The sequence below is a fragment of the Heliangelus exortis genome, chromosome 26 (assembly GCF_036169615.1).
Source record: "Heliangelus exortis chromosome 26, bHelExo1.hap1, whole genome shotgun sequence".
NCBI classification, from domain to species: domain Eukaryota; kingdom Metazoa; phylum Chordata; class Aves; order Apodiformes; family Trochilidae; genus Heliangelus; species Heliangelus exortis.
Genome location: NC_092447.1, coordinates 1,006,802 through 1,034,800, shown reverse-complemented (window position 1 = coordinate 1,034,800; position 27,999 = coordinate 1,006,802). Strand labels below are relative to the sequence as shown.

At 57.9% G+C, this 27,999-nt stretch overlaps 3 protein-coding genes across 13 annotated transcripts in view; all 3 read left to right on the top strand.

Moving 5' to 3' along the window:
* Window positions 1-8,669, top strand: FXYD6 (FXYD domain containing ion transport regulator 6). 8 transcript variants are annotated; one of them, XM_071769114.1, is made up of 8 exons: window positions 1-119; window positions 5,687-5,749; window positions 5,901-5,948; window positions 6,070-6,144; window positions 6,241-6,277; window positions 6,443-6,492; window positions 6,585-6,627; window positions 7,050-8,669. In XM_071769114.1, the coding sequence occupies exons 2-7, from the start codon at window positions 5,692-5,694 to the stop codon at window positions 6,611-6,613; spliced, it is 297 nt and encodes a 98-aa protein (XP_071625215.1). In that variant the 5' UTR covers window positions 1-119; window positions 5,687-5,691; the 3' UTR covers window positions 6,614-6,627; window positions 7,050-8,669. The 8 variants fall into 8 exon arrangements, with proteins under 8 accessions (XP_071625215.1, XP_071625217.1, XP_071625212.1 ...); XM_071769116.1 differs by having other exon boundaries at window positions 5-119; window positions 5,690-5,749; XM_071769111.1 differs by lacking the exon at window positions 1-119 and adding an exon at window positions 367-486.
* A 110-nt stretch (window positions 8,670-8,779) lies between these two features.
* On the top strand, window positions 8,780-12,026 carry FXYD2 (FXYD domain containing ion transport regulator 2). Of its 2 annotated transcripts, XM_071769117.1 has the most exons (7): window positions 8,780-9,965; window positions 10,191-10,238; window positions 10,698-10,736; window positions 10,842-10,916; window positions 11,494-11,527; window positions 11,654-11,719; window positions 11,826-12,026. In XM_071769117.1, exons 1-6 carry the CDS (start codon window positions 9,956-9,958, stop codon window positions 11,676-11,678), a joined length of 231 nt encoding a protein of 76 aa, XP_071625218.1. In that variant the 5' UTR covers window positions 8,780-9,955; the 3' UTR covers window positions 11,679-11,719; window positions 11,826-12,026. The 2 variants fall into 2 exon arrangements, with proteins under 2 accessions (XP_071625218.1, XP_071625219.1); XM_071769118.1 differs by lacking the exon at window positions 10,191-10,238.
* A 5,978-nt stretch (window positions 12,027-18,004) lies between these two features.
* Window positions 18,005-27,999, top strand: part of DSCAML1 (DS cell adhesion molecule like 1) — a 79,122-nt gene continuing 69,127 nt past the window's right edge. For 2 of the 3 annotated variants that reach the window (XM_071769105.1, XM_071769104.1), the window contains exons 1-3: window positions 18,005-18,177; window positions 25,453-25,770; window positions 27,605-27,751. In XM_071769105.1, the coding sequence (XP_071625206.1) occupies window positions 18,135-18,177; window positions 25,453-25,770; window positions 27,605-27,751 (508 nt within the window). In that variant the 5' untranslated portion in view covers window positions 18,005-18,134. The remainder of the gene's footprint in view (window positions 18,178-25,452; window positions 25,771-27,604; window positions 27,752-27,999) is intronic. The other variant, XM_071769107.1, reaches the window with a different exon arrangement.

The window sequence follows — 27,999 nt, the reverse complement described above, 5'->3', positions numbered from 1 at the left end:
TCCCCTCAGCGGAGCTCCCCCAGGATGCTGCTTGCTCGCTGTTCCCGCAACCTCTGCACGACACGGGGCAGAGTCCAGGCGCTCTCCCCGCCGCGGGAAGGCATGTTTCGAAGCCTGGGGTAAGTGCGTGCATCGCGTCTTGATGCGGCGGGGGGCCCGGAGCAAAGCAGCCTCCCCGGGCAGGGCAGGGGGGGCACGGTGGGCAGAGCCGTCGGGGCACACCGGAAAGGGTCGCCCCGTTCTCAGCTCCGTGTCCAGGGGGCTCCAGGCCCTTTGGGGGGGTTCTGGACAGGCACCGCTGGGTTGTGAGGGGCGGCCCCAGCCGCGCTCGCCCCCCGCCCCCTCGGCCCGCCCCCTCCCGCCCCCTCCCCTTTGTGCGGAGGCCCCGCGCCGCTCCGCCCCGCTCCGCTCCCAGCCGGCACCGCCCGGAGCAGCGGGGCACGACAGCCCGGCCCGCTCCGCTCCTGCCCGGCCCGCTCAGCTCAGGTGGGTCCGGCCGACGGGGAGCCCCGGGGGGGCGGGTGGGGAGGGGGCTGCGGGGAGGATGCCCCGGCTCCGGGAGTGCCCGGCTCGGGGGTGCAGCCCAGTTCGGCTGCAACGGCCCGGTTCCGCCGGGGAAGCCGTCGAGGCGCGGCACGACCCCCGCCCCACGGTACCAGGACCGCTGCCCCGGGGCACTCCCCGCGCCTCGGGCCGCCCGCAGCCCCGGCCCTGGCGGCTGCCATGGCAACGGCGGGTACCATGGTTTCCCTCATCCCCCAGTTGCCTGGTTACCAGCCCCCCGTGCTGGGAAGGATGCCCCGGCGGAGCTGCCGAGCCCACCGCGGGCACGCCCTGGCTTCCCGGGCTCTGTCGTGCGCGGGGGTCGGGGGGAACAGGGACAGAATCCTCCTCTCCGAGCGTTTGGCAGCTCCCTGGCTTCTGTTGTTAAATGTTTTACTAACACCGTAGCGATACGTAAACAGTCGAGTGCTTTATCCCGGGAAGGCAGGAGGATGAGCGTGTGTCTCTGGGGGTGAGTAATTAGTGCTTCCTGAAGAAACAGCTATCAGGGTCCATGTGGTGGAACTCGGATCTTGCAGGAATATTTCTGTGAGTGGGAAAGTGACAGGTGGTTTGCGTGGATGTGAGTAAGTGCTGCAGCATGAGAGAACAGCCTCTGCATGGGGATGAGGACTTGAAGCCATCCTCTGCAACCATTTTGGAGAGCCCAAGGTGCTGGTGTGTGCCGGTGGGATTTCTGAGCCCCCCAGGGTGGTTTCACTGCTGGGTGAGAGCCCCTGCCAGCACACAGCAGGATCGTGGCTCCGAGGTGGAGTGATGGGGACTGCGGGAGGGAAAGCTGCCAGCGGGAAGCACGGCGGCTGAGCGCCAGGCCACTTGTTAGAGCGTGTTCCTGGGCCTGCCAGCAAGGAACACTGAGCCCACGAAGTGTGGGGCTGCCTGCACCTTCCTCTCATGCTGCTCCTGCTTCACGCTCACCTTGGGCTCTTTTAGCTGCCTTTTTGAAACTCACCTGTTCAGGCAGCGCATCGTGGAGCACCGTGGGTTTTGCTGGGAGTTGAGGACAACTCCCCAGCGCAGCAAACTGGCAGCTGTGGGTCCTTAGTTCCCCTGTGTTTGCCTTTCAGGCTGGCTTTTGTGTCTCCAAAGCATAAAGAGACCATCGAGCTCCGTGGCTGTCGTGTCACTGCCCAAGCACAGAGCAGTCAGAGCTGGCAGGGGCTGTGCCGCCCGGCTGTCCCTCCTCGTGCCGTGTGGCCACAGCGGTGCTGGCAGGGACAAGGGCTGTGCCTGGTGAGGGACTGCTGCTCGTGCTCAGCAGTGCTCCTGGGTGACGGCAGCAGCCAAGGAGAGAACGGACAAAATGTCCTCTCTCTGATGCTCTGCTGAGCACATCGTGGCACCCCAGGACTCGGGGAGCTCCCAGCAGCTTCTCTCATCCTGCAGTTTCAGTGTTTTCTGGTGATCTGGATTTCTGCTGCCACCAGGACCTGGCAGGTGACCTCTGCTTTTGATTGCCCATGTTTGATTCCCATCGTGCTGATGCCCAACAGAGCCCTGAGTCCAGGCAGTGTGTGGTGAGGATTGGAGAGATCTGGGTGTGGTGGGAGGATGGGGCTGTCCAGGCAGGGATGCCCGTTGGGTTTATAGCACCTATTATCTGTTAAGTAAACAAGGAGAGAAGAGGAGCAGCAGCTTCCTGATGGAAGGCAGAGATGTTGCTGCTCCCCACAGCCCAGGGCTGGGCTCACTGCCTGCTCTCCCCACCCCGGAGCTGCTGGGTGGCCATTAGCTCAGCAGTTGTTATGCTGGAGGTTTGCCTCAAAGGAAGGGCTGGCTTGGCTGTTCCATCCCTGCTGCTTCTCATCTGGGGAAATATGTGTTGTTGGGGTGGGCTGGGGGCTGCGTGTGAGCCAGATGTGGCTGAGCAGCTGTGGATGAGGCTCCTTAATTCTTTAGGACCAGTTGCTTGCGGCTGCCTGAAGCCCTGTAGGAGGAAAGTTTTGTGCTTGGGTGCAGGTGAGGGTGCACAGAGAGCATCCCTTTACCATGTTCAGCCAATCCCTAGGATCACCTCTTCTTGCAAGCATCGTCCCAGTCAGGGCTGGTCCCTGGGGATCACCAAGTGAGTCTTGTTAAGCTTAAGCAGGGCTGAAGTTGTGATTTCTGGGGCTCCTGGAGAGGGTTTCCTTTGAATGTCCTCTGCTTTGGGGCCATACTCTGAACCTGGTTGTCTGCCCGGTCAGCCTTTGAATCGGAACCAAATTTGGGGAGTGCTGTCCATATCAGAATGGTGAGGGCTGGAAATCTCTCCTTCTCTCTCATTTAGGAGCAGGAGGCACAACAAGAGGCACATTAATAGCCAGATTGATGCTGACGTGAAATGGCAGAAGAGCACATCCATGCATAGCTGGAAATGTCCATTCACACATGCACGCTCTGAAACGCTCCAGGCAACCGAGCGCTGCTGTCATGGTCTTGGGGGCTTTGCACAGAAACTGGAGATTTTAACTAGGTCTGATCTTCGGGAGATGCCCTGAGGACTCCCGACAGAAGTAGGAAGCTGCCTGGTGTTATGCTGTGATGGCAGAGGCTTGACAGGGCAGATTCATGGAATGCAACGAAGAGAAAAACGTGACTTTGCGATTCAAAGCTGATTTACCTGCCTCGCCGTGCTGCGATTTGCCCTTTTGTGGAGGGCAGCTTGTGGAGGGCAGGAGGGGAGCGGATTTCCCCCTGCTCCTGTGACACACATGGCGTGCTCACTAACCCAATGACACACAGAATTACGAGGAGGGATTATGCAGGAGCAGGAGGCTGGGAGAGAGCTGTGACTGTGCCCTGCATGGACCAAAGTGTGTTGGGCACCCCAGGGCCCAATGCAGGCCAGCAAGGGTGGCTGCTCAGGTGCTTTGGTGGCTGCAAACTTTGTGTCCCTAACAGAGAGAAACCAGGGCAATATCTGCCTGGCAACTCGGGGCCGTGCAGAGGTGGTCAGCTCAGGGCTGCTTTTTCTCCTTGGGCAGCTGTTGTTTTTCTGCTGCCTTTGTGCAAAGGCACAGCTGGATCCAGCAGGAAGGGAGGGCAGGGAGCAGGGAGGACAGCAGACCCTTTGCAATGTTTGCTCTCCTCACTTTATTGCAGCTTCATGGAAAAGTGGGTGGGCCAGCTTGAAGCAGCCCAAAAAACCTGTGGCGCTTCACGGAGCATATGCTTCCTTGGAGGAGAGCTGGGCTCGTTTGCACTCCAGAATGCCATGTTTGTTTTTGGAGCAAGGATACTGCCAGTCCCGATGGTTAACTCCTGCAGAGATAAGTTTTAGTGTGCGGAAGTGTGTGAATCTTAGGAACCGAGTTGGAAAAACAAAGAACATATGTGTGTGCTTGGCTCGGCGGAAAAGCGATCGCTGCTGCGCTGAAGCCAAAAACCAAGCAGAGGATGGGAAACAACGTCTGGGGCTCAGGGGGCCCCGGGGCTGGCCCGGTGCCTCTGCCGAGGGGAGAAGGGGAACAGAGCCCTCCCTGGGTGTCGGGGCTGGGAGGTGTTTGCCTCTGTTTGTGCTGCAAACGCGCCCGGGCAGCCAGCAACATGGCTCCTGCTCTTCAGAGCTGCTCCGGGAGCTGTGGCCGACGGGGAGAAGGTTCCCAGTGCTTTGACTGGGATGGCAGGGCTGAGGGATGGGTGGGAATAATGCAAAATTCCCTGAGTGTGTTCCCCGGTGAGCTGCTGCTGCAATAGTATTCAAATAACGGCAAAATAACAGTAAAAATCTGATGAATGGTTTGTTCAAAAATAAAGGCGTCATTAATATGCTGCAAGAGCCAATTAATGCCGTTCATCCCTCAATGGCATGTGCTGTATTGCATCTCCTTGTGCTCACACAGCTCCCACATATTGGGTAATGACATCGATTTTGCTCTGGCAGCCTTGGCAGTAAATAGATAAAGGATGCAAGATTAAAAAAAATAGAGAAATGTGCAGCTAGAAGTTACTGTATCACCAGATGTTGGGTTCTTTGTAGATGTTTCTAAGACCTGGTAATTACCCACAATTAAGTGCTTCAGCAAATGAAGGGGCTCCTGGAGGCACAGGGAGCTCCAGCCTGGCCCCACGCTGCACAGTGGCAGTGGCAGCTGTGGGTTAGGGAGGTGAAACCCTCCTGCATTCAGAGGAAACACCTTCAAAGTGACAAGACATGGAAGGGGAAGGAAAGAGGGGAATTATCACGGGACATGTCTTGTTCCCATGAATAAATGGGGCTGGGGAGGCATGCTCCCCACCTTCGACAGGAGCTGGTTCCCAACAGCAGCACTGGGGACCAGCACAGCAGGATTGGGAGCACCCGGGTGCTGGGCTGGAGGCTGCATCCAAATCAGGTCAGGCTCTGGAGATGGTGAAGAGCAGCATGCTGGGGATCTGCTAAATTCCTGCTCTGTCAAGGGCCCCTTCCTTATCAGCACTAATCCAGTTGCAGCAGCTCGGGAGCACTCGGTGCTATCGGTGCTGTGCAGGGTGCTGATAACCCCTTTCCCTCCTGTGCCAGCACAAGCTCTGCCTGCTCCTGCACCATGTATGGACACCCAGCCCGCTCCTCGGATGCTTTGGGGCAGGGACAAGGCTGTGAGGGGGGACCAGAGGGTGTTTGTGGTCTCTCCTCGCTGCTGCCAAGGGGAAGCCAGGGAGGGCAAGTGTGGCTGTGAGCTCATGTCCCACCAGAGCTGCTGGCCTCATTGTAGGAACACGCTGTAATTGCTATGCTAATTGGGACAAATTAAAGTATGCTCTGGGTGAAGGGCATGGTACTGACCTTGATGGAGAGATCACAGCCCTTGCATTGGCCCCATTGCTTGCAGTGCAACCTCAAGATTGCACCCAGATTCCTGCCAGGAGCAGAGCCAGCGGTGCAGAGGTGGTGGAACATGTACCACAGACTCCCCAAAATTTTTTCTGTCTACCCAAGCTCTTTCCCTTCTTTGCTCCCACCATAATCCATCATGTCCCATCGGGGCAGCACCAGCCATTTCCCAAGACCAGCCTGGCTCCTTCTCCCATGGGTGCTGTGCAGCCCTGCCTCCTACACAGTTGGGGTGGGTTGCCTGTAGCCCCCCCATGCACCCCAGCCCTGTGGCTGTGCCCTTCATCACTGTTGGGGTGCTGAGCCTGCCTCTCCCCTCTCTTGCAGCAGCAATGGAGGCAGCACTGATCTTCTTGTGCTCCCTGCTGGTGCCCACAACCTTGGCAGATGGTAGGTACCAACCATTTCCCCTGGGTGGGGGCACAGGAGAGGGCTGGGGGACAGTCCCTTGCTGGTCCATAGGGGCTGGAGCAGTGTGTGGGGCTGTGGAGGCTTAGTCAGGAGGCTCACTCACATCACCCCCATGTCTCCTGCTTTCCAGTGGCCACCCAGGAGAAGGAGGAGGAAGAAGATGACCCCTTTAATTATGGTGAGCATTGCTGGGCATGGGGATGGGTGCATTGTCAGGGACATGTCTGCTCGTGCCACGCTCCTGGGTGCTGCCCCCTTCCCTGACCCAGCAGGATTAAGCCCATGTCTCCTCCCCACAGATTACCAGAGCCTGAGGATCGGTGGGCTGGTGTTTGCTGTGGTCCTGTTCATTGTTGGCATCCTCCTTATACTCAGTAAGCTGGGGACCAGGCAGGTGCTGGGGTGGCTGTTGGGAAAGGTCCTTCCCATTCCACTATGGCCACACTCACGGTGTTTCTCTCCCCTTGCAGGCAGAAGGTGCAGGTGCAGTTTCAACCAGAAGCCCAGGTGAGTGTGGGGAACATCTCCCTTGAGAGCTGCTCAGCTCTTCCTGGGCTCCCTCCAGCAGCTGGCAGAGGGGCTGCACCCCTGGAGCATCCCTTTGGGCTGCCTGGTGCCCCACACAGAGGGGTGCAGGTCCCACCACTCACTGAGCACTTCTTCTCCTTGCAGAGCTCCAGGGGAGGAGGAGGCTCAGGCTGAGACCCTGATCACCTCGAATGGTAAGGTGGCCTGTCCCACATCCTGCACACTCTGTGGCTGTTCCTACAGCTCCAGGTAGGTGCTGCAACCTGCTCTGCTCTTCCCTTTGCAGCAACAGGAGCACAGAAAGCTGAGAACTGAGTAAGAGCCATGTGGTGAGTCCATGGGCTGTGGGGTGGTGGCACCAGGGACCGGGGACAGCCAGAGCTGTGCATGGGGGTGACTGTGAGCCTGGGCAGCTTAACAGGGAAAGGGAGCACCTGCCTGGCTTTTCCCTTCTATTGCATTGGGTTTTCTTCTGTTTCCCTGGTGGAGGGCATGGGGTGTGTGCTGCAGGGGTTCTGTGCTGCAGGGGTTCTGTGCTGCTGGGGTTCTGTGCTGCTGGGGTTCTGTGCTGCTGGGGGTCTGTGCTGCAGGGGTTCTGTGCTGCTGGGGTTCTGTGCTGCTGGGGTTCTGTGCTGCTGGGGTTCTGTGCTGCTGGGGGTCTGTGCTGCTGGGGGTCTGTGCTGCTGGGGGTCTGTGCTGCTGGGGGTCTGTGCTGCTGGGGGTCTGACCCTCTGCTCTCCTTCCCTGGCAGACCCAGAGACCCGGGACAGATGCTCGGACCGCAGGTGCCAGTGGCCTGCGAGGAAGCTGAGAAGGCAGCAACAGGTCCCTCTGAGGAGATGTGAAGCTGCTGTGTCTGTGTTGCCCTCTGTGCTCCAGCGCCGGTTCTCTGTGTACTAACCCGACTAAACTCCGCTCACCGTCCTCTCTGCCTCCGGTGGTGTGTAACCTTGATGTGAGATGATCGTTGCCTCTAGGGCCCCTCCTTGCTGATGTTGTAATAGTGACTTTCTCTTCACCTTTCTCGTGCTGTGCGTGTAGTTTGGGCTGTGTACAACCGGCGGGCTCTGACCCCCGAGCCCAGGAACGGGAGCCCCCAAGGGCAGGGTGGAGGGGCTGCAGGGCAGGGAGCCTTCTCCAGCAGAGCCTGATGTCCCCCCGACCCTTCCCAAGAGCTGGAGGCTCCTGCTTCCCCCCTGGCCAGCTTTGGGCAGGGCTCGGGGACCAGCCCCGTGGCTTTTCAGGTTCTGCCCGGTGTGGGTCTGGGTCACACGTTGCCCTTTCAGCAATAATCCTCCTGTGTGTCCCCAGCCCCAGGGAGGGTGATCTGGGGGGTATCCCGCAGCTCCAGTGCCCGAGGTGTGGGATGCTTCATGCTGTCTGTGTGGGATGCTGTGTCAAACGTGAGGAAATGCTGTGGTGGCAGAAAAGCAAGTGAAATCCCCTGGCACGGGGACACTGTGAGAGAGAGAGGGTGGCTGTGCAGCTGTGGCCCTGCTCTGCCTGCCCCCCAGGCAGCTGTGGAGCTGGCAGGTCATGCTCTGCAAGGGCTAAAGAGAAGCAGGGGCAGGAATAAAGATCCTGCCCTTGCTTGTCGCCAGCAGGGAAGGGGCAGTGGCATCTCCTCTTGGTGCTCCCTGTCCTTCCCAATGCCTTGTTGTCCCTGTGCCATGGTTTGGGACACAGCCACCTGTGCCAGTGCTGTGTGTTGTCCTGTGGTGGTTACGTGTTGTCACCCCTTTTCCCCAGCGATGCTCTGGAGCTCTGTGTACCTGTGAGCTCCAGAGGACCTGAGCCTGGAATCTGTTGTCACCTTGTGTCTGCTCATGGGTCAGAGGCAAACCTGTGGGTCTGTCCCCTGCCCCAAGCCTGTGGGGACACAAAACCACAGCTGGGGATGGGGGGTTGATTTGGGCACTTGGCAAGGCAAGGACAGCCAGGGCCACACTGCGGGATGCCCAGGGCTGCTCCAAAACACCTTGGAGCTTTGGCCATGAGCTGGGGAGTGGTTCTTGTGCTCCAGAGTGGTGCTGAGAGGGGCTCCTGCCATGCCCACCCCGTGGTCACCTTGCTCTGTGTCCCTGTGTGCTTTGCATCCCTCAGTGGTCCCGGCGAGCACGCTTTGTCCCATCTGTGGGAGGTAGAGAGACCGTGTCTTGGTGCCCCTGTCCTTCCCTGTCCTGGTGGCCCTTGCAGAGGGCAGCCCAGCCCCAGAGTGTCGGTGCTGTGCCTGTCCCCCCGTCGCAGTGCCCGTGCTGTCTGTAGTTGTGCTGTCGGTGTTAACACGAAACAAAGAAACCCCTGTGGTGTGTAGAAATGGCCAAACCCTGACTGGTGTAAAATAAACTGAGCTATTGTGTTCCCTTTTAAATGGGCGAGTGTGCTGAAGGGCTGGCGTGGTCTGTGCTCTGACCTGCAGAGACACAGGAGGAAAACGTGGTTTTTCTCAGTGCCTGGCAGTGTTGTCACCGGGGCTGTGACCTTTCCAGGAGGGAAAGGCTGCAGGGAGCAGGACAGGAGCCACGGGCTCTGATTCTGCTGGGTGAGACAGGGGACAGAGTCCCATATACTGTCCCTCTGTGTCGGGCAGTGCTGGCAGCCTGGCTGGGGCACAGGGGACCAGGGGCAGCATGTCCCCAGGCAGCACAGATGGGCTTTGTGCAGGCAGCAGGGACAGCCCAAGCCCCCTCCCTGCCCCGCTCTGTTCTGCAGCCAGCAGCAGTTTCAACAAAAGCCCGAGAGAGACGGTGTGAAGGCAGCACCTGGGCAGCGAGCCCGGCCCTGCAGCCCCGAGGGGTGCCAGCACAGAGCCCCCTTGTCCTTCAGTCTGTTGGGACCTTGTGTGGTGGCCGCTGGCACGCTGGCTGCGGGGGATGCTGAGTGCTGTGACAGCAGCATGGCCCCACACATCACCCCACAGGGCTTGGCTTCACCCCGTGGCGCCAGAGCTGAGCTGCCAAGGGCTCCTGGAGCCAGCCCTGGGAATGGTGTGGGGATCACTCTCTTGGGACTGGCTTCCCCCAGTCACTGTAGGGCTGACGGGCTCAGGCGTGTGATGATGGTGAGATTACAGCAAACTGGGTGGAATAGCCCCCCCTGGCAGCTGGCCTTGTCACCAGGCACAGTCCCCAGTGGTGCAGCATCCCACTACCCACCCCAGCCTGCGATGGGATGCACTGTGGATATCACTATGATGCAGAGTCCCCTGGGATGCTGGCCTATGGGCTGGGAGAGTCTGTCCCAGCCGTTTTGGGGATGGGATGTTTCCCACTGCTCCCCAGCACAAAGCAGTGGCAGCCTGTCCCCCAGCCCATCCCTTGGCCCCAGGCTTGCCACACAGTGGGAGGTGAAGCCCAGTTGGCCTGGGAGACAAAGGGAGGGCGTGCCACCTGCTCCCAGCTGGGACAGGGACACCCACAGCCCTGGGGTGCCCAGCCCTCCCCACCAGCTGGCACGGTGGGTGCCCAGCCTGCCCTCCCCTCCTGGGCCTCCTTCCCAAAGGCGGGCTGGAGCGCTGAGCCTCCCTCCCCTCGTGACTGCGATAACCATTACACCCCAGCCGTTAATGTTTAATGAGGTTTGTCTCCCAATTAATGCTCTTTCCTGTGGGTGCCCACTCCCAGAGCCAGGAGCCCGCTGGACAACAACGCCGACACGATGGGTGACGGTAAGGGTGCTCCAGGAGCTGGGTGGCCAGCAGGCACCCTGCTGGGACCCCTCAAAAAGAGGCTTCCCTGTGGGGCAGATGCCTTCATGGGTTCATCTCCGTGGTCGCTGGTCCAGGCAGGATCCTGGATGGGGGGGAATCTGGGGATGGGGAGGGTCAGGGGAGCTGCAGGGATGGCACCCAGGGTTCTTGCACATTGGTGCCAGCTGGTGTTTGGCTTCTCAGGGGGATTTCTGCTTCCAAACAGCTCCTGGCAGAGGGACAAGTGTCCAGGTAAGGTGGCTGGAGCAGTGGCACGCATATGTCAGAAGGATGCTGCTGCTGCTGTGGCATGGTGTCAGCTGGAGGGGTTGCTGAGTGCTCTGTACAGAGCCATCGCTGAGCCCTGTGGGCAGCAGCAGCTCCTGGGGACACGGTGACAGCAGCTCTGCCATCGGCACAGCCTCAGCAAATAGCAACCTGCTGCTGCAGACAGTGCAGGATGGATCCCTTCCTGCCCCTTCACCAGGAGCTTGAGAGGCTCTGAGACATCCTGCCAGTGCACTGTGAGCTTCAAACCTCCTGGGGCGAAAAACAGGAATCTGGGAATTCTTTACTGGCTCGGCTACATTGTAGGGAAACCAGAGAGTCCTTTCTTGCAGCTCTCTGTCCTGATCCCACCTCATCTCCTCGTCCTGGTGCCCACCCCCAGACCAGACGCTGGTTCTCACTTGGGTTTCTTCTCTTTTCCAGAGCAAGTGCCCAAGCAGGGCCTGGACAGGTTCAGCTATGGTGAGCGTGTGCTGGGGACAGGGGGATGGGCAGGGCTGGGGGGCTTCAGGCTGGGGGCTCAGCCTTGTGCTGATGCTGGCTTGGGTCTCCTCTCCTCCTCCCCAGACTACGAGACCATCCGCAACGGGGGCCTCATCTTCGCTGTCGTGGCTTTTGTCATCGGGCTCCTCGTCATCCTCAGTAAGTGCTCTGGGTGAGCTGCAAGCCTCCCTTGGTTCTGTCCCCTCTGTGTGGCCCTTTCTCTGCTTGCCAGCCCCCTCACCCCAGGCAGGGTGGTGGGGCTAGGGGCTGCAGACCTTGCCCCACCATCCAAGGTGCCTGGGAAACTTCTCTCTAGGCGAGCTCCCAGCAGGGAGTGAGTTGGGAAGGAGACCACGTAAACATTTAGCATTTCCCTGCCAGTGCCAGGGCTTCGGAGGGAAGGTCACTAATTAAAAATAGCAGGGAAAACTCTGACATTTCCAGAGTGAGAGCGCAGCTTTCCCAGAGCCCTCAGACCTGGGCAGCTTGTGGGGAGACCCGGTGCTGAGTGACTCTTCCCTGTATTGCTACAGGGTGGCCGCAGCATCACAGCTGCATCCAGTGATGTTGGGCTTGGGGAGAAGGAGAAGAAAAGTTGTGGGAGCAGCTTTAGGAGAAGAACAGACACCTGAGAGGGCTCTTGTGGCCAGGGCAGCTCTGGGGGCTGGGTGGGATGGGGTGTGTTGGGGGGAATGTTCCAGACACAGAAGACCTCAGTTGCTCCTCTTGCCCCCAGGCCAGCGGTTCCACTGTGGAGGGAAGAAGAAGAGGTGGGTATTGCACGGTGTGAAGGCAGGCTCAGCTTTCCTGCCCAGCTGAAAGGGCTGGCCAGGTTCTGGGCTCACACTCCCTCCCATCCCAGGGTAACACCTCTGCCCTCGCTTTTTGCTCCACAGGCAAGGAAATGGGGACGACCCGTAGCTGCAGGTAGGGTGCAGGAGGATGCACCCCGATGCTTCCAGGTACCCACACTTCAGGGCAGTATCTCATTGGGGCTTTGTCTCAGGAGGAGAGCATCTGTGTCTGTGCTGAACCTCCATGCCTCTGTAACCCCCTCTCTGCTTTCAGAGCTGCCACACCACTGTGGAAGCAGAGCTCCATCCCAAGCAGAGGAGTCCTTGCTAAGGGCCACCCCTTACCTCGCTCCAGTGGATCCATTACCCTGCTCACCCCAGGCAAGGCTGGAACACAAATTGCCCTCATGCTTTCCCCTCTGGTTAGATCCTGCAAGAGTTTCTTGGCTAATAAAGTTGGAGCTCTGAGAGGTTATGCTCTGTGCCAGAGGCATTTGAGTCGCCCACTCTCCTGTCCAGGCACCAGTGACTTTTTCTGCCCTGCAGCCACCTTCCAGCACTGACCCAGGAAAGGTTTCCGCTGCCTCCTCCACCCACCCAGGGCCCCGAGCAGCTGGGGTGGGGTTAGCACCAGGGCCTGCGTGGATGTGGGCTGGGGGTGCCCAAATCCTGTGACCCATGCCCTCCCCTGGGGCACTCAGGGAGGGGTCTGCAGCCCTGCCCTGCACCCGCTGCATGTGCTGTCTGTGTGGGCTTCTGGGATGGCTTTATCCAGGCATCCTCTCGGGCAAGGATGGGCTGGGATGCTGCACCCAGCTCTGTGGTTTCTCAGCCTAGAAATGAAAACAGCCCTTTAAAAATAACCACAAAGCAACAAAACTCTCTGGCAATCCCACCTGCCCCTTTCCCCTGCAGCCGTGGCATGCCTGGGCTCACCCTGAGCAGGCAGAGCAGGGGTCACAGCATAGCCAGATGCCATGGGGATGGTCTCCTGCCTGGCTCGGGTTGGGGGGTCTGCTCTGGACCTGAAGCCCTCTCTGAGTCTGCAGCCCCCTGAGTGCTTAAATCAGTGTTGCTTGGTGTCCTGGAAGCCTGAGAATCCCGGTGCTGCTGGCAGAGGAGAAACCATCTCACCTGGTCCATGTGGGCTTCAGTCGAGGTCAGGCATTGACAGGAAAATAGGATTAACTGGAGGAAGGTTATTAGACAAAATCCATGCAATTTGTCTAATCGGAGGTGCTTATTTAACCCAGTAAGGAGATTATTTGGAAATATCATTCTGACTTGACACTGACCCACTAATAGAGACTCATGGCAGCTTTGCACAGCTCGAACAAGAACCAGAGACCTTTGGCAGGGGCAGAAGCTCTCCTGGGAAGCGGTGCAGACAAGATGCAGGGTTTGCTGGCAGCAGAGCTCTGCCTGCTCCCTACTCCCAACTCCAGTCCTCAACAGCAAGGGGTGCAGTGCCATGGTGTCCCCTTAAAAAAGGAGCTAAAGAAACCAGGAAGGCAGCCAGAAAATGAAACTGAATTAAATAAGATGACAGGGAATGAAATTAAATGAAGACCTCTTTCCCAGTGCCCGGCCTTGCCAGGGCTCAAGGCACAGCCATGCCCTTCAGGGTGCCTGTCCCCCTGCAGACAGAGCCCCTGCAGCTCCCAGGGAGGAGATTAGGGGGAGTGAAAAGCTGTGTCTGGCTCCCTGCACAGGGGGATCTCTGTCTCGGCACCAGATGGCATTAATAGCATTATTCTGCATGGCTTGTGGATACCCACGTGTGCACACACACCCACACAGCCCTGTGCACCCCCGGCCACGGGTCAGGGACATTGTCAGGGTGCTCAGCAGCTGGGGGTGACGTTTGGAGGCCAGGCTGGTATCAGAGCTGACCAGTGAGCAGCTTAGCTATGTGCCCCTCCAGGATGGAGCCAGGAGCAGAGGAAAGGCACAAGCACATTCAGTGATGAGTGGGAAGTGTGACCTGTCTGTGCTGAGATGTTCATCTACACCCCTGAACCCAGCAGTCTCACAGGATTTCTCTTGCAGTCCCTTGAGCCATTAATCCTCCCCAAGTAAACCTTTCCTGTGAAAGAAAAGGGATTGGGTAAATAATACTGTGGACAACTGGAGCATCCTTTTCCTCTGGGCAGACTTCCAGTTCCAAACAGCTCCCCCTTGGCACCGGCCATTCCCTGTTTGCTTCACCTGTCTCTGGACAGACAGGTAGGAGGGAGAGGGGCTGTGGCTTGGCCAGATCTTGTGCTTAATCCAGGACTGAATGTAGGAGATGAGGAACCCTGGCAGGAGCAGAACCAGCAGCCAGGGTGCTCAACTCGCCCAGCCTGCCAGGGACACATGTGGCCTGGGAGGAAATGTGAATGCAAAATGTCTCCTCATTAGTTAAAACAGGAGAGCAGCAAATGGTGACTAATGGAGCCAAAGAGGAACACTTGATGTGGAGAGATGGGGCCTGGCTGGCGGGGTGCCAGCCACACGCCTCGTTCTCCCTTTGTTCTGCTCCCGAAAAGGCAGTGCATCCATCAACAGCAACATGTTTGCCAAAACAGCAGCGCTCCACGGCCTTAAATTATCCTCCCAACCTAAGTAAATAGTATTTCAGCCCTCATTTCCATGTTGCACATGCCCCAAAGCAGCACTTATCAGGAAAGAACTGCTCGCAGTAAGATGGACGGCTGCCCCAGAGCCAGGCAGGGCTTGAGAGCCCAGGATGCTGAAATACTGCCCGGTGTCACGGGAGAAACTGCCACGAGTGTCCCCAGATTGCGCTCCCAAGCCACTTGGGCAGCTGGGAATCCCGTGGCACCCGTGTGCTGGGATGATGGAGCCGGTCGGGACAGATCCGGGCGCAGCCCAGCCAGGCTTCCCGCCCGCCCTGAACGCGACACTAGGGGGAAGCAAAAATCCAGCTTCCTGCTCGGGGAAGAGTTTTTCCTTAGTCCCGGAGCATCCCGGCTTCCCGCGCCGGCAGCAAGCCCCGACGCTGGGCACGAGGTCCCGCTTGGCCCTGGGGGACCTGGAGCCCTTCTCCAGCTCCTTATGGACACGCAGCGCCAGCCACCCACCGGGCCCGTTTTGGGACACCTTGATCTGCCGGAATCTGCCTGGCCACAGGTTTGCCAGCCCCCTTGACCCGGGCCCCTCGCCATCGTCGGGGCATTTACTCCACGTGGTCAGCCGCTCGCTGCGCGCTGCCACTTGGAAAACTGAGGCACTGAGCGGGGCGGCAGTAAGGTGAGGGGACGTTTGCCCCCTCGGGTACAGGGCCAGCCTTGGGGGTGCCGTGGAGGGGCGCAGGGGGCAGGCGAGCCCGCCCTGGCCCAGGTGCAGCTCCCGCACTCAGCCCCAGCTGCTCCCCAGCCCCTCCTGGCTGAAACACAGTTTCCTGTGCGGAGGGGCAGGTGGGGTCGGGCAGGCAGCATGGCGGCCCCACAGCCCATAAGAAGGGGTCGCGGCGGGCCGGCTGGACACCCCCGAGAGGTCCTGTGAGGTTAAGCCCGTAGCCGCGTGGGAAGGAAGCGCTCTGTGGCGACCGGATGGTGCCGGTAAGTAGCCCTGCTGGGATAATGGCCGCGGCCTCCGGGGACCTTGTCCGGGGGGGCGGCCGAGGGCACGGTGCCGAGTGGGAGACGGGGAGTGTCCCGGCAGGAGACACCGGAGCTGGGGGGCTGCCGGGCCCTCCTTTTGGGCCGTTTGCCCCAGGGCCCCTCGGCGTGCTTGGATGGGAGGCGGTTTCCTGCGTGTTAGTGTAAAATAAAGCTTTTCCCCTCTCCTTAGGGAAAAGTAGCTGGCTGGCTGCGAGGTGCAGGAGCACGGGGGACCCCCGTAGCCCCCAGAGCTCGGGTGGGGGGCCTGGAGCTCAGGGTAAATGCTGCCTGGAGCCAGGATAAACGCCAGGGTGGGTTGGTGAGTGGAGGCAGCCTGGGTTATAGGGGTGTGCAGTGTTATTTGTGGGAAAGACCCCACTGTAGGGGAGGGTCCCTTCTCTCCAAGGGGGAGGCCTGTTGAGCCTCAGAACTGTGCCTTTGAGTGTCTCCTCTGTTTTTTTGTGGTGTTTGGGCCAGGGAAATAATTCTTTGTTATGAAGTTAACCTGTGCAGCTGGGTGTGCTGCTGGGTCTAGGAGGTTTCTGGCTCCCTGAGAACAGGTCAGTGGCTGCAGGGAATGGGAGATGTTGTTCTCCCAGAGTGCCAGGGTTGGCCTCACTTCCTGGGAGCTTCCTTTCTCGTGCCAAACTGCAGGTCAGTGCTGCCCGAATACTTAATGTGATGATCCCAGCTGTGTGAAGCACCAGACACAGATCTGGTGAGCTGATGGGATGGATGCTAGCAGGGTACCAGCTTCCTGAGCTCATGCAAAGGAGATGCACAAAAGCCTCCTGTGCATGTTCAGATGTGGGATGGCTGATGTTCCTGGGCAGGAGCCAAGTCGCAGGTGTGGGCTGGCAGGAGTCAGCACCAGAGGGTGCCTGGCTGCCTGACTGCCACTGCCAGACCTGCACGGCTGGGCATGGAAGGCTGACAAATGGCCTGGGCTGAGCAATCCATGGGGGAGGAAAAGGGGCTGTAGTGAACAGCTCAAACAGGTCAGAGGCTTGCTGTGGCTCCCCGAGTGTGAGCCAGAGATGGTGATGCACCTTCTCAGCCTGTAGTTGTTTTCTCCTCGTGTGCTGCTTCCACAGAGGTTAGTGCTCTGTGTGGAGGCTGTGTCCCTGTGCTGGGGATGCTGAGGAAACTTGCTGGAGATGCTGAACAGCTAAGGGAGCTACAAATGAACCTGTGAGTAGCATTTACTCGCCCTGCACACATGCCTCAAATGGAGATCTGGGGGGCCCTGTGGGTGCTGTGCCAGGGAGTGTCCCGCCAGCCACCCCTCTCCCTCCTGCCAGCCCTTAACCCCCCGATTTGTTTGCTGCTGAGTGTAGGAGGGCAGAAACCATCAAGAGTCCAGCACATTGTGTGCCGGGCAGCGAAATAATGTAGCGTTTTTGTGTCTGGAGCGTTTCTGTTAGCAGGCTGGCCGGTGCTGCCATCCTGCAGCAGCTGCTGGGGAGGAGGGGGACAGATCCTGGCATGTGGCTGGGGGTCCCCAGAGCCTGGGATTTGCTGGTTACCTTGGGTATGGGCCTGAATACAAATTTCCTTGCTAAGTATCAGCTAACATCTGTACAGGGACGTAGGTGGCAGTTGAAATGCACCTCAATTCCTACAGGGATGCGTGGGCGCTGGGTGTGCAGCAGCTGCTGCTCTGTCGCCTCTCGGGATGCCGGTGGCACGGCCCGGGGTGTGAGCGAGCCAGCAGCCAGCAACGGGGGGGGGTTGGAGGGGGGTGGGGGACAGGGGTGGGAGGGCTGTGTGTTGGGGACACCCACGCACTGTGACAGAGCTGGAGAGGCGGCCTGGGAACCGGCTGAGCAGGCGGTGGTGATGGAGCTCAGCAGCACCAAGGCAGGGGAAGCACATCCTCGGAGAGGGAGGAGGAGGAAAGGCCATAGATTTCCACCAGATCTAAACAGTGCATTTTTAAAAATCAGCACATGATGTGATGGGTTTTGTTGTTGGGTTTTTTTTGGTTTGTTTTTTGTTGTTGGTGGTTTTTTCCCCACTTGTTATGTTGTTGGAAATTGGAATGCTTCAATCTTTCTTTCTGTTTATTTTCTAACAAATTGGGATTGGAAAGGCTGTTTTGGAAAGCAAAGAAAACCTGCTATAATCACTTGAAGAAAAGACATTCTGAACTGCTCTAATGGTCCAGACAAATTAGCTTTGCCGCGACTAAGTCTTGGGGAGTAAGATCCTAGGCTCGAATTAAGCCTGAGATAAATAACACCCCGAAGTGAAGCATTAGCTACTATTTATTTGCTATTTGCTGGATAGAAGGGGATGCATGTGTAATGAAGACTGCCAGGCCCTGTTCTTATGTCCCCTGACAGAGTAGCAGCACCGTTTGGGGCTGTTCGTGTTGTCAAGACCAGATTTCTGTCCTCAGGGTGCTGAAGGTGTCCAGGAGGAGGAAAGCTGCTAGTGGCACCTCTTAGGTGGCTGTGGCACGCTACTGCGGCCAGGACACGGCTCACCCAGGGGACAATCCGCCTTTCTGCGGGAGATGGAGGTGTGGGGGAAGTGGTGGCTGAGCTCCAGCCCCCCCCGGGCTGGAAGCTCGGCTTTATGGAGTGTGTCCGGCAAAGCCCGGCTGGCGCTGACCCCCGGGGGGCACCTGCGGACAGCCGCGGATGTTTGCCCAGGTGCGAGCCCACCGGGCTGGGGGAGGGTGCAGTGGGGAGCGCATCCCCGAGGGGAGAAGGTGTGGGGTAAGAGGAGCACCCCGGGCAGGGCATCCCGGTTCGGCGGGGGCTGTGGGGCGGGGAGTGCGCGGGAGCCCGGCCCACCCTCCCGACGCCACTCGCCGGGAGAAGGGAGGAGGGAGGAGGAGGAGGAGGAGCGGCTGCGAGCTGGGCTCTGGGCACCTCGGCCGGGCTGGCAGCGCGGCACCCGGGGCACCGCACGGCACCGCACCGCCCGCAATTGCGCCGCAGCCCGGGGCCGCAGGTGCTCTTTATGGCATGTGGCTGGTAACTTTTTTCCTGCTGTACTCTTTGCGGAAAGGTAGGTCGCCCCGGGGGCGGCGGGGGGAGCTCCGGGAACCGGGCGGGGGGCGTCGGGCTCTCTCCGCCGTCGAGCGGTGCCCGGCCGGGCTTCCCGGGCTGCTGGAGTCTGGGGCAGCCCCGCCGGGGGAACCGGCTGGTTGCGAGCCCCTCGAAGGAAGCCGGCTGCGGGATCTGGTACGATCCCCCGGGGCTACCGACCTCGGGGCTGCGGGGTTTTGGTGCGCTCCTCCGGGGGGGTCAACCTCGGGGCTCCGGTCGCAGCCCTCGGGGCGCCCTCCCGGGCTGCGGGGCTCCGGGTGAGCCCCTCTGGGGAAGCCGTGACGGAGTTTACGAGGTCTGGGTGCGTGCTGTCGGGCTGTCGGAGCGCCCGCTCCGGGGTGCCCGGAGCTCTGCGGGGCTCCGGGAGCGCTCGGTGCGGAGCGGGGCCGGGTCGGAGCCATCCCGCAGCCGCTCCCCGGGGCCGGCGGGTGAAGCACCGCACTGAGCAGCCTCAGATTTGGGAGCGGGGCTAGAGCGGCACTGCCGAGACCTGCGTTCCCCGTCCCTACTTGCCGGGATGACTTAGAGCCGGAATGGGCTAATCCCATAAAACGGAATAAATCCAGCGATGCTTTAACCATCGCATCCTTCCCTCCAGGAGTGCTGTATGAAGTGTAACCCAGCGGCTTGGTATAAATCAGATTGTGGGGGTTGGGGGAAAAATGAAACAAGTCTGTCAAGGAGATGCACATTTGAAGATCAGAGATTAATTTGAAGTTTGAGATTAAGTGAATGCTGCCTGAATATATAGAGGTGATACTCTGAAGCGAGTCTCTGCTATAGATGCAATTTATAACAAGCCAAAGGGCTGCCCACAACACTGGTAGCTCAATCACAGAGCATTTGGTACAGCGATCAATCGATGTTACATAAAGGAATTGCCTGTTTCCGATTCTGCGGGAATTTTTGATGATGTTTCTGTAATAAATTGCCTCTTTGCACATGACCTGATCTGCAGATGTGGTGATGGAAGTGCCCACCTTTTGGAAAATTGTCTGCTTGGAGGATGTCAAATGACATTTGCCCTAATTGTCTTTTTGACATTTGAGAACGGCAAGGGGCAAATTTTAGGAAATGAGGAAAGTGGAAGAAAGGGGATAGAGCTGCCTCCTTTTATAAGACTTCTCCTGCTGCCTATTACATTACCCATTTATCTGAATGTTAATCTGATGAAAAATATTTACTGAGGCTTAATAGGGCATCCTGTCCAGTTGTGTGGTGGTGATCAATTATTCCATCAATTATTAATTATGGAATCGCTGCTTTATTCAAGCTGGAGAAAAGCTGCATTTGGGAGCTTTACCCAAAATCGCTATTGTGTTTGGGATCTGCTCAGCTGAACGTGCCAGCATCTGCTTTGCTTACATTTGCATTTTTTACTGTGCTAAAAGGAAAAAAACAAAACTGAAAACGAATAACTGTCGAGGACGCTACAATTTTTTCCCCCCAATAGTCAAAATAATAGAGCTGCATTGGGTTTGTCGCTTTTGCATGTTTTCACCCCCAGCTTCTTGGAAAAGGGATCTCTTCCCACAGAGCTATCTCTTCCGAGAAGAGCAAATTAAAAGCCTCCATTAGCACAACTCCTTGTGGCCTCGTTTTCTCTTTTTTTAAGAAATAAAATGTATCTTCAGTGTTGAACAGTCTCAGTGATGGAAAGTGTTAAAGTGAAATGGTTCCAAAGAGAAGATGGCAATACAATAGGAGTTTCATTATAATAATAGGATAAAAAAAATGAATTGCTTAATGCATGATAAACCTTTCAGATACTTAATATTTCTGGGCATTGAAGCACATCCTTTTAATGTGTTCCTGCAGTGGAACAAGAGCTCAAGTAGAGACTGAAAGCAAATAAACATTTTATCCAAGGGACCACTGAAGTTTAGAAATCCCTCGATGGGCTGTAGCTGCTTCTTTCTCCTCTGCTTAGGAAATAAACAGAAATAGGTGGTTGGCAAGTGCAGGAGTGGGGAGTTGAGCAGAAGGACGGTCTGGCAGTGCGAGTGAGAGCAGCCAGGCAGAGGAGGAGGGGAGGTGAGTGGTGAGCGGTGTGATGAAGAGCATACCGGTCAAAATTGAGAGGCTTGGGGCTGGGAAAACATCTCTGGCCTGGGAGATCCCTCAGCTGCCTGATTTATATTGGCATTATATTTACATTATATCCCTGGATTGGGTGCAGCGAACTATGCCGCTTGTGGGTTTTAATCTCTTCCCCATCTCGGCCCCCCCAGCGTGGCACAGAGCTCGTTTGTCTCTGAAATGAAACATGGAAACCTCATTAAACACACGGAGGAGAAGCCCGCAGTGCTGAACTCCTCGCCGTGCCCCGTGTTTGTTCATCCTGCAGCCAGCCAAAATTTCCCGGCACAGGGAGCCGCGGTGGCCACTTGCCCAGAGCCCTTACCTGCACATGGGGTGGGCTTAGGGCTGCTCCTGCCTTGGGCTGTGGAAATTGATAGAGGCAGCCCTGATATTTGCTGGTGTGGTTGCTCTCCAGAGGAACTGTGCCAGGGTGCCAGGGATGTTCTTGGAGCTGGGGGCTGCTGGGGTGGGGGGCTCAAGCCCTGCACTCGGCCCAGCTGATGCTGGGGTGGGGGGCCAGGCAGTGCTCCATCCTCCTTCCAGGCAGCTGAGCAGGAAGGATGGAACTGGAAGCGTCTTCTTTTGTGGCAGGAATTCTCCTGACAGGGTAGCATGTGGGTTCTGAGCCATGCCTTGGGTCACGGGAACTTCTGTCACCCCCCAAATAAGCAGACTGGTAATAAATCCGAGTTCTGAGGAGGACATGAAGGAGGAAGGTGTTTGGTTGCTGCAGTCGTTGCGCCGCGTGCTTCTCTGGGAGGCTCATGCAGTGGCAGGTTTGGGTGCAGAGGCTTTCTTGTCTTTGAAACCGAGATGGTAGCCAGCTCCGTGGTTTTGCATAATCATGGTTTGGTGAGTTACCCTCTCCCTGCTTGTAGATCGTGGGGAAATAAACCCCTCCACATCCAATCTGCGTATCGCCGCCATCAGCTGCCAGCAGAGCTGTACCAAATATTTAGGAAAAGCATTTCCTGACGCTTGCTGCTTGCCCCAGCTGCTGCCTCTTGGAAAGGGCTGCCTCGGCTCCTCTCCAGGAGGGAAGGGGGCAGGCACAGCTTGGGGGGGAAGGAGAAGGCAAGCGAGGGTTCAGAACTGGCTCCGTTGATCCGTTCCCCTCATTTTTCCTGCCTGTCAGCCCTGTGGTGGGAATCCTTGTCTCTTCCTGGGGACATGGGCGTGAGGGCTGTGGCGTGCATGATGGCAGAGACCCCGGCCTCCCCTGGGGGGCACCTTGCTGTCACCTGGCTCAGCATTGTCACCAGATGTCCCCTTGGGACTCAGCTGCAGCTCCTCAGACTTGGTGTTCCGCATGGCTGCGGTGTGTCGGTGGCTGCTGGGGGGAGAGGCCATTGCCCGTGGTCCCTGTGCTTGTTCCTCACCCCAAGGAGTAGTGGGGTCTGGGGGAACTGGGGCAGGCTGGGGGGCTCAGTGGTGGGGCAGAGCTGGGGATGTCCAGCTGAGGGCCAGCAAAGAAAATGAGGTAGTGAGACCCGTACCTCCATCAGACTGAGGTGGGAGGTTCAGGGGCCAGGCAGATGAGTAGGGAGAGGTTTGGTTTTCTTCCCAAGTAAGGGTTACAGCCTCAGCCTGGGTGCTGGCGTAATAGCTGGAGGTGGTTCAGGCCTTCATTTCCATGCAGATGCATTAAGGAGCCAGTGGTGTGTTTGAATGGTGCTCTAACCCTTCAGGCTGAGCAACCACCAGGGTGGGCTGGCACCCTGCCTGGCTCTGCCCGGGGCAGGGTCCCTGTGCCTCTTGGGCTCTGCTCCAATGGGTACCAACCTCGTGTGCTCCTCACTTTGTCCCAGTCGCTGCTCTCCTTGTCCCTGCTGTGGTGCTGGGGGTGTCACTTCTCACTCTGACAGCTCCAAGGTCACTTCCCAAGTTAGGAAAAAGGCTGTTAAAAGCCTCCTGAAGATGAGGGCTGGAAGGAAGCTGGGTCCAGGGAAGGCCACAGGATGCTCCAGTGTTAGGGATGTGCAGGTGGTGTGTGATGGAGTCATAGCCGTGTCATAAGGCAGGAGGGAGGAATGATTAGGACTTGCCACCTACCTGGAATTCCCACCCCACAATGCATGCCAGGCTCTGGTTCGCTTTCTCCTTGAACAGGGCAGGTGTCAAACACCCTTAATGAGGATAATAAATGAGTGGTGAGGTGGTGATTAGCCTGCTGTTCTTCACAGCATCCCTGCAGCCCGATATGGCTGGTGGCTGGAGGTGCCTCATGGCTCCTGTGGGTGGGCTTTGGGCAGAGGGGGTCCCCGGGCAGCATCTTTCCTCAGGGGGATACTGGGGTGGGCATTGGGCCATCCGACCACCAATCCTAAGAGGGAGATCCTGGGAAAGGTGCTGCCAGTGCAGTGTTCCACTTCCCAGGAGAGGACAAGCTGTTCCTGGTGAGGTGTGGAGGACAGGAGGCTGCCACCCCCAGAAATAAGACAGCTTGGTGGCAGGTCTTGGGGACACTTCATGGCCTTGCAAAGGAGCACGTGGGGTGCAATGTGGAGCAGGGCTGTGCTTGGGCTCCCTGTGCCACGGGCAGCAGGGGAGTTTGGCAAGTCCAGCCATGGAGACTGATAAACATTGCGAGGGGAAGGTGGCAAAGTGTCTCACTCAGATAGAGATATTAATATTTCAGTACCTCTAGGTTGTAATTTACTACAATTTAAGAAGATTGCTCTCTCCTAACTTGAAATGCACACCTTTCAGAGTGAGCTTGCCTGTGCCTGGCTGGGCATTGCGTGGCTCCAGCTGCTGGCAGGCTGCTCTCCATGCTCGGGGCCGTGCGCCTGCGTCGCAGCCTCTTCCCTGGCAGAATCTGTTCCGTCTTGACTCCTCCAGCCTCCTCTTTTCAGGTTCATGAGAATTAATGCCCTCGATATTTAGGTTAGGGTCAGCACATCTGACCAGATGTGAGCAGTGATTTCTGGTTTAAAAATATTGTGGTGCTATTTCTAAATTTTTAATCTCTCTGGGCGATTTGGAGACAGTTTTATGAAACATGGAATTAGGAGTGTGCTCAATGCTAAATGGTAAAGGAGATTATGCGGATTTAACTCTATGCGTCTGTCACACTACTATTGCCAATCCCATAACCCCCATTTTCTATTGAAAATCCGTTTCTCCCTTTGACCTGAAAAAGCTTTATGGGTAATCTGAATTTCTCTGTTTATGAGGTATTTTTCCACTCTTTCTCCCAGCCCCTCACCCGCCTGTCTCTAAACCTCCCAGGGGGCTGCCAGGCTGTGGGTGCTCTCCAGTCTGAATGAGAGCAGGAACCTTCTCAAGCCGTGGTCTGGGCTGGAGAAGTTGGATGGAGCTGGGTGGATGCTGGGGTGCTGATCACAGCTGCATGCTCCTGGGTGGGGAAGGGTGGCTTTTGCTGTGCTCCTTGCCACGCTGTGTGCCCTGGCTCCAGCCATCTTCTGCTCTGCTCGGGTGGCGGGCGTTGCCACAAACAGCTCTGCTGCTGGCACGCTTTGTCTCCCTTCCCCTGCCCGCAAACGCACGCTTGTCTCTTCCACGTGTTTGGGAGACACACCGTGCTGCTCCGGCGAAGGGAAATGCTGATTCATGCCGACAAACCAGGCTGGAGGTGTCACACGATGACACCTGCAGGGCTGTGTGGTGGCCCCATGGCTCTGTGAAGCCTGGCAGCGTGGCGTGGGGGCTCGCCGGAGCCCTTTGCTCCATCCTTCTGCTGGTGCTTGGCAGGGAAGGAGAAGCACGTGGCTTTGTCTGCTTCTCCCTGTGCACGGACCCAGGGAACGGGATGCAGTGGTGCCAGGGAAAGGGATGAAGGAAGGAAGATGCCTATAGATGACTTATAGGTCCCTTGTTCCGTGCGTGGTGGCAGCGCTGGCCCTTGCCAGGCAGCTCATTCATTGGGTGGATGGGTGTGCTGGACAGCTCTGGCAGTGCAGGTCCCTGCCACGGGACAGCAGAGCTCAGCAGAGGCAGAGGAGAGAACTTTGTCATTTTGGGTGACAATTTGATGCAGAGCACGTGGAGAATGAGAGCCGGGCACTGCTGCCTGTGATTTCATGGCTGCTGGGAGAGGCATGAGGTTGCCCATCCAGCTGTGAGAAGGATGGGGAGAACTCTGCTCTGGGAAGGGCTGAGGTGTGTTGGGGATGGCGCGGTTGGGGATGGTGTGGAGCAGGCTGGCACGGTGCTGGAGGCAGCTTTGTGTGGCCAGTCCTCCAGGGGGCCGCCACGGCACTGCAGGGCAGTCCGAACGGCTGAGGCTTTCCCTTTGACCCCTGCTCCCAACCCCTCCTCCCCAGGGCAGGGAATCGAGGCCGTGGAGGGTCCCCCGTGACGGGCTGTGAGCCGGCGGCACGGCAGTGATCTGCTCATCGGCCGCGCCAGCGGTGCTCTCAGCCGGAGCTATTAATACACCCGCCCAGGGCCGCGCTGCATCCCCTCCTTCCGCCCACTCGGAGAGAGCGCGGCTAAAAAAAGCAAACGGCTTGGAGTGACTGGGGCCTCCTCGTCCTTATTTATAGGCAATCTTGCTCGCTTTGGTTGAGAAGGGGGAGCTCGTGGTCCTGGAGAGTGGGAAGGAGAGGCCGGAGGAGTTGGGTGGAGAGGTCCCCTCCCGCCGGGTGTAGAAGGGAAGTGTTTTTCTCCTGGAGCCCAGAGAGCTTTCCCGGGTGCTGCCCTCAATCCCTGCCTGTCCCAGCTCATCGATCTGGGGATGCTGCTTGGACTTAGGGACAGGGGGCACCGGGCTCCCCTGCCTCTGGGAGTGGGGGGCAGCACTGTCCCCCTTCTTCTGGGGCTTCTGCAGCGTGTGGGTAGAGGGAAGATCTCTGCCTGGCTGGGGGAGGCTTGCACTGGGTGTGTTGGTGTTGCCAACAGGTGTCTGGCAGTCAGGGGGGTACCCTGGGTCTCCCTCCATGCTTGTGCAGCCCCTCGTTGTCCTGGGGAGGTGCCTGCAGTGCCAGCAAGAGCACTGGCCTGTGAAGGTGGCCTTGATGCTTCCAGCCCATGCTCTGATGCTCCTCTGCTCTGCTCTGATGTGTGCAGGGCTCAGGGCTTAGCTCTGGGGGGGAAGCTGTGCTGGGGGGCTCGCTGTGCCAGCGGGGATGGGCGAGTTCTTTATTAACAACCCCCCCACCAACCCTTGTGGCCTCTGCTTTCTCCACAGCACATGCTGAAGATGTTGGAACCAGCCTCTACTTTGTGAACGACTCTATCCAGCAGGTCACCTTCTCCAGCACAGTGGGGGTGGTGATCCCCTGCCCAGCAGCAGGGTCACCCAGCGCCGTCCTTCGGTGGTACCTGGCCACAGGTGACGACATCTACGATGTGCCCCACATCCGGCATGTCCATGCCAACGGGACTTTGCAGCTCTACCCCTTCTCGCCATCAGCCTTCAACAGCTTTATCCACGACAACGACTACTTCTGCACGGCGGAGAACTCTGCTGGCAAGATCCGGAGCCCCAATATCCGTGTTAAAGCAGGTAGGAGCTCTCTGCGGGTCCTGGGTTTTGGATGAGGTGCTGGCTTATCTCCCTGGCCTGCTGGTGTTGAGGACACCCTGGCACGGGCTGGTGATGCTGCAGAGCAGAGCTGGGTGTTGCAAGGGGATTGAGGGATGCCCTGCAGGCAGAGGGCAGGGCAGGATGCTCAGAGCCAGCACTGGACCTCGTTGGGCTGGGGGGGTTCAGGATATGCAGGCTGGGGGGCTCCAGTGAGTGCACAGAGGCCATGTGTGGCTGCAGCCTTGGGGCAAGAGAGGTCCTCTCCCATGAATTCACCCGACCACACACCCCTGGGGTCTTTTCACAGCTGCAGGAGGAGCCAGACCACCTCTGACTGTGATGGGGAGGCTCCCATCGTGACCCCCACCCTCCTCTAGCCTGCCTGTTGCCACCGTAGCATCCAGCCTCAGCACGCCAAGGCTTATTAAGCAAAGAAAAAGGGAGGAATATGGCAAAGAGCCGATTCCAAAAGCCATTATAGTAAATTATTGACCAGGCTGAGGAGGGCTAATAGCCCAGGAATGGCTTCATTATGTAACCTATTAAAAGTGGGGCTACCAGAGGGAACACGACAGAAGTGACTACAGGGATTTTTATTTTAATACCTTGTACTGCAGAGTAAATTGGTATTAACCCCCTTCTGCAGAGTGAATTATTTACCAGCACTCTCAGGTTACCCATAAACCACAGCTGGGTGGAGGAGGGCCAGCAGCAGATGGGGTGCAGGAGATGCGGGTGTAGAGCCCGAAGCTGCTTCCCCCTCCTGCTGGGGACCTCAGGCTGGGCTCCTTGGGGAGGTTTGGCAAAGCCTTTGGTTGACTCTAGGAGCTAAGCTCTTGCTAATAGGAAGTTTTAAGTTGTGGCTGTACATTTCCCTTGTGGAAATCGTCCCCTGGGCAAGGCCAGGAGCGTGGGGCAGTGATGGTGGCAGCCAGGGTGCAGGAGGCCAGACTGGATGGATGCTCCTCATGGTCTCTGCTGGCCTTTAAAGCCCATGAATAAACCTCCTGCTCCATGTGATTGTGGAGGCTTTGCCTTTCCATGGTGGGCTTCTCCCCATGTCCTCACCATGCCAACCCCTCCCCTGGTGCTGTCTCAACCTCTTGCAGCAGAGCAGGGTGCCCTGAAAGCTGGGGAACCCCAGGTGGAAGTGCTGTCACCCTCCCACGGCTCTCCTGCTCGTGTGCTGCGGTGCTGGTGGGTGCTTCCCACCCTGGGAAAACACCTCCCCTTTGTGCTGCTCAGGAGCTCTCTCCCGGGAGGTCTGTTAAGCTGTTTTGTCCTGGCCAAGGGCTGCTTGATGGCAGATTGAATGCACATCCATCTTGTGACAGCCATGCCCAGGTGCCCGTGTCCTACAAGGCACAGTTATGGTCACAGTAAGGAGGCACCTGCACTCGCTGAGTTTTATGTTTGGAGTTGAGGAGTTGGTGTGTGCCTGTGTTACTGGGTATGGTGACACCTTTTTGCCTTTCTGAAGAGGCTGGGGTGGACCCAGCTGACCCAGTGAGTGCTGCTGGGGGATTGTGTCACAGGGTCCCTTGTCACCAGTCCCTGTCAAAGGGATGTGAGGATGTAAGGAGCGGGGCTCATCCTGGGGACAGCTCACGGCTCCCACTGTGCCGTGGCTTGGAAATCTGTCAGTCCCTGAAGGAGAGCAGCTGCCCTCCCCGGGAGAGTGGGGAGGTGTTTTGGATGGCAGCAGTTTGTGGCTGGGTGGGCCGGTTTGTTTGGGAAACGTGGGATTACAGTGAAAGGCAGTGTGTTTTCCTCCAGCACTGTCATGCCACCAACCATCTGCTTTTCTCCTCAGTTTTCAGGGAACCGTACACCGTTCGGGTGGAGGACCAAAGGTCGATGCGTGGAAACGTGGCTGTCTTCAAGTGCCTCATCCCCTCTTCAGTGCAGGAATACGTTAGTGTTGTGTCCTGGGAGAAAGACACCGTTTCTATCATCCCAGGTAAGAGAGAAGCTGCTGTTCTCTTGGAAAATCCAAGCTGCTTTGCTGTGTGTGGAGGCTCAATTTCTGCTGCGTTGCCCGTGCCCAAGCCAAGGCTTTTACTGGTGACCATCTCAGGGCTGGAAAGCACCAGTGTTGGGAGCAGATGTGTTGTGTTCAGGGTCTCCTCGGTGCCGTGGTCGGTGGTTTGTGTATCTCTGGGCTCCCAGATGTCTGGTGTGAGTGTGGCAGTGTCTGTGCCCCATCCT

Coding starts and splice junctions, on each gene's coding strand:
- FXYD6 (XM_071769108.1), top strand. CDS start 5,555: ATGGGTGCTGTGCAGCCCTGCCTCCTACACAGTTGGG. Junction 5,750..5,900: donor GCCCACAACCTTGGCAGATG/GTAGGTACCAAC, acceptor CCTGCTTTCCAG/TGGCCACCCAGGAGAAGGAG. Junction 6,145..6,240: donor TGGCATCCTCCTTATACTCA/GTAAGCTGGGGA, acceptor CTCCCCTTGCAG/GCAGAAGGTGCAGGTGCAGT.
- FXYD2 (XM_071769117.1), top strand. Junction 10,737..10,841: donor CCTGGACAGGTTCAGCTATG/GTGAGCGTGTGC, acceptor CCTCCTCCCCAG/ACTACGAGACCATCCGCAAC. Junction 11,528..11,653: donor TGTGGAGGGAAGAAGAAGAG/GTGGGTATTGCA, acceptor TTTGCTCCACAG/GCAAGGAAATGGGGACGACC.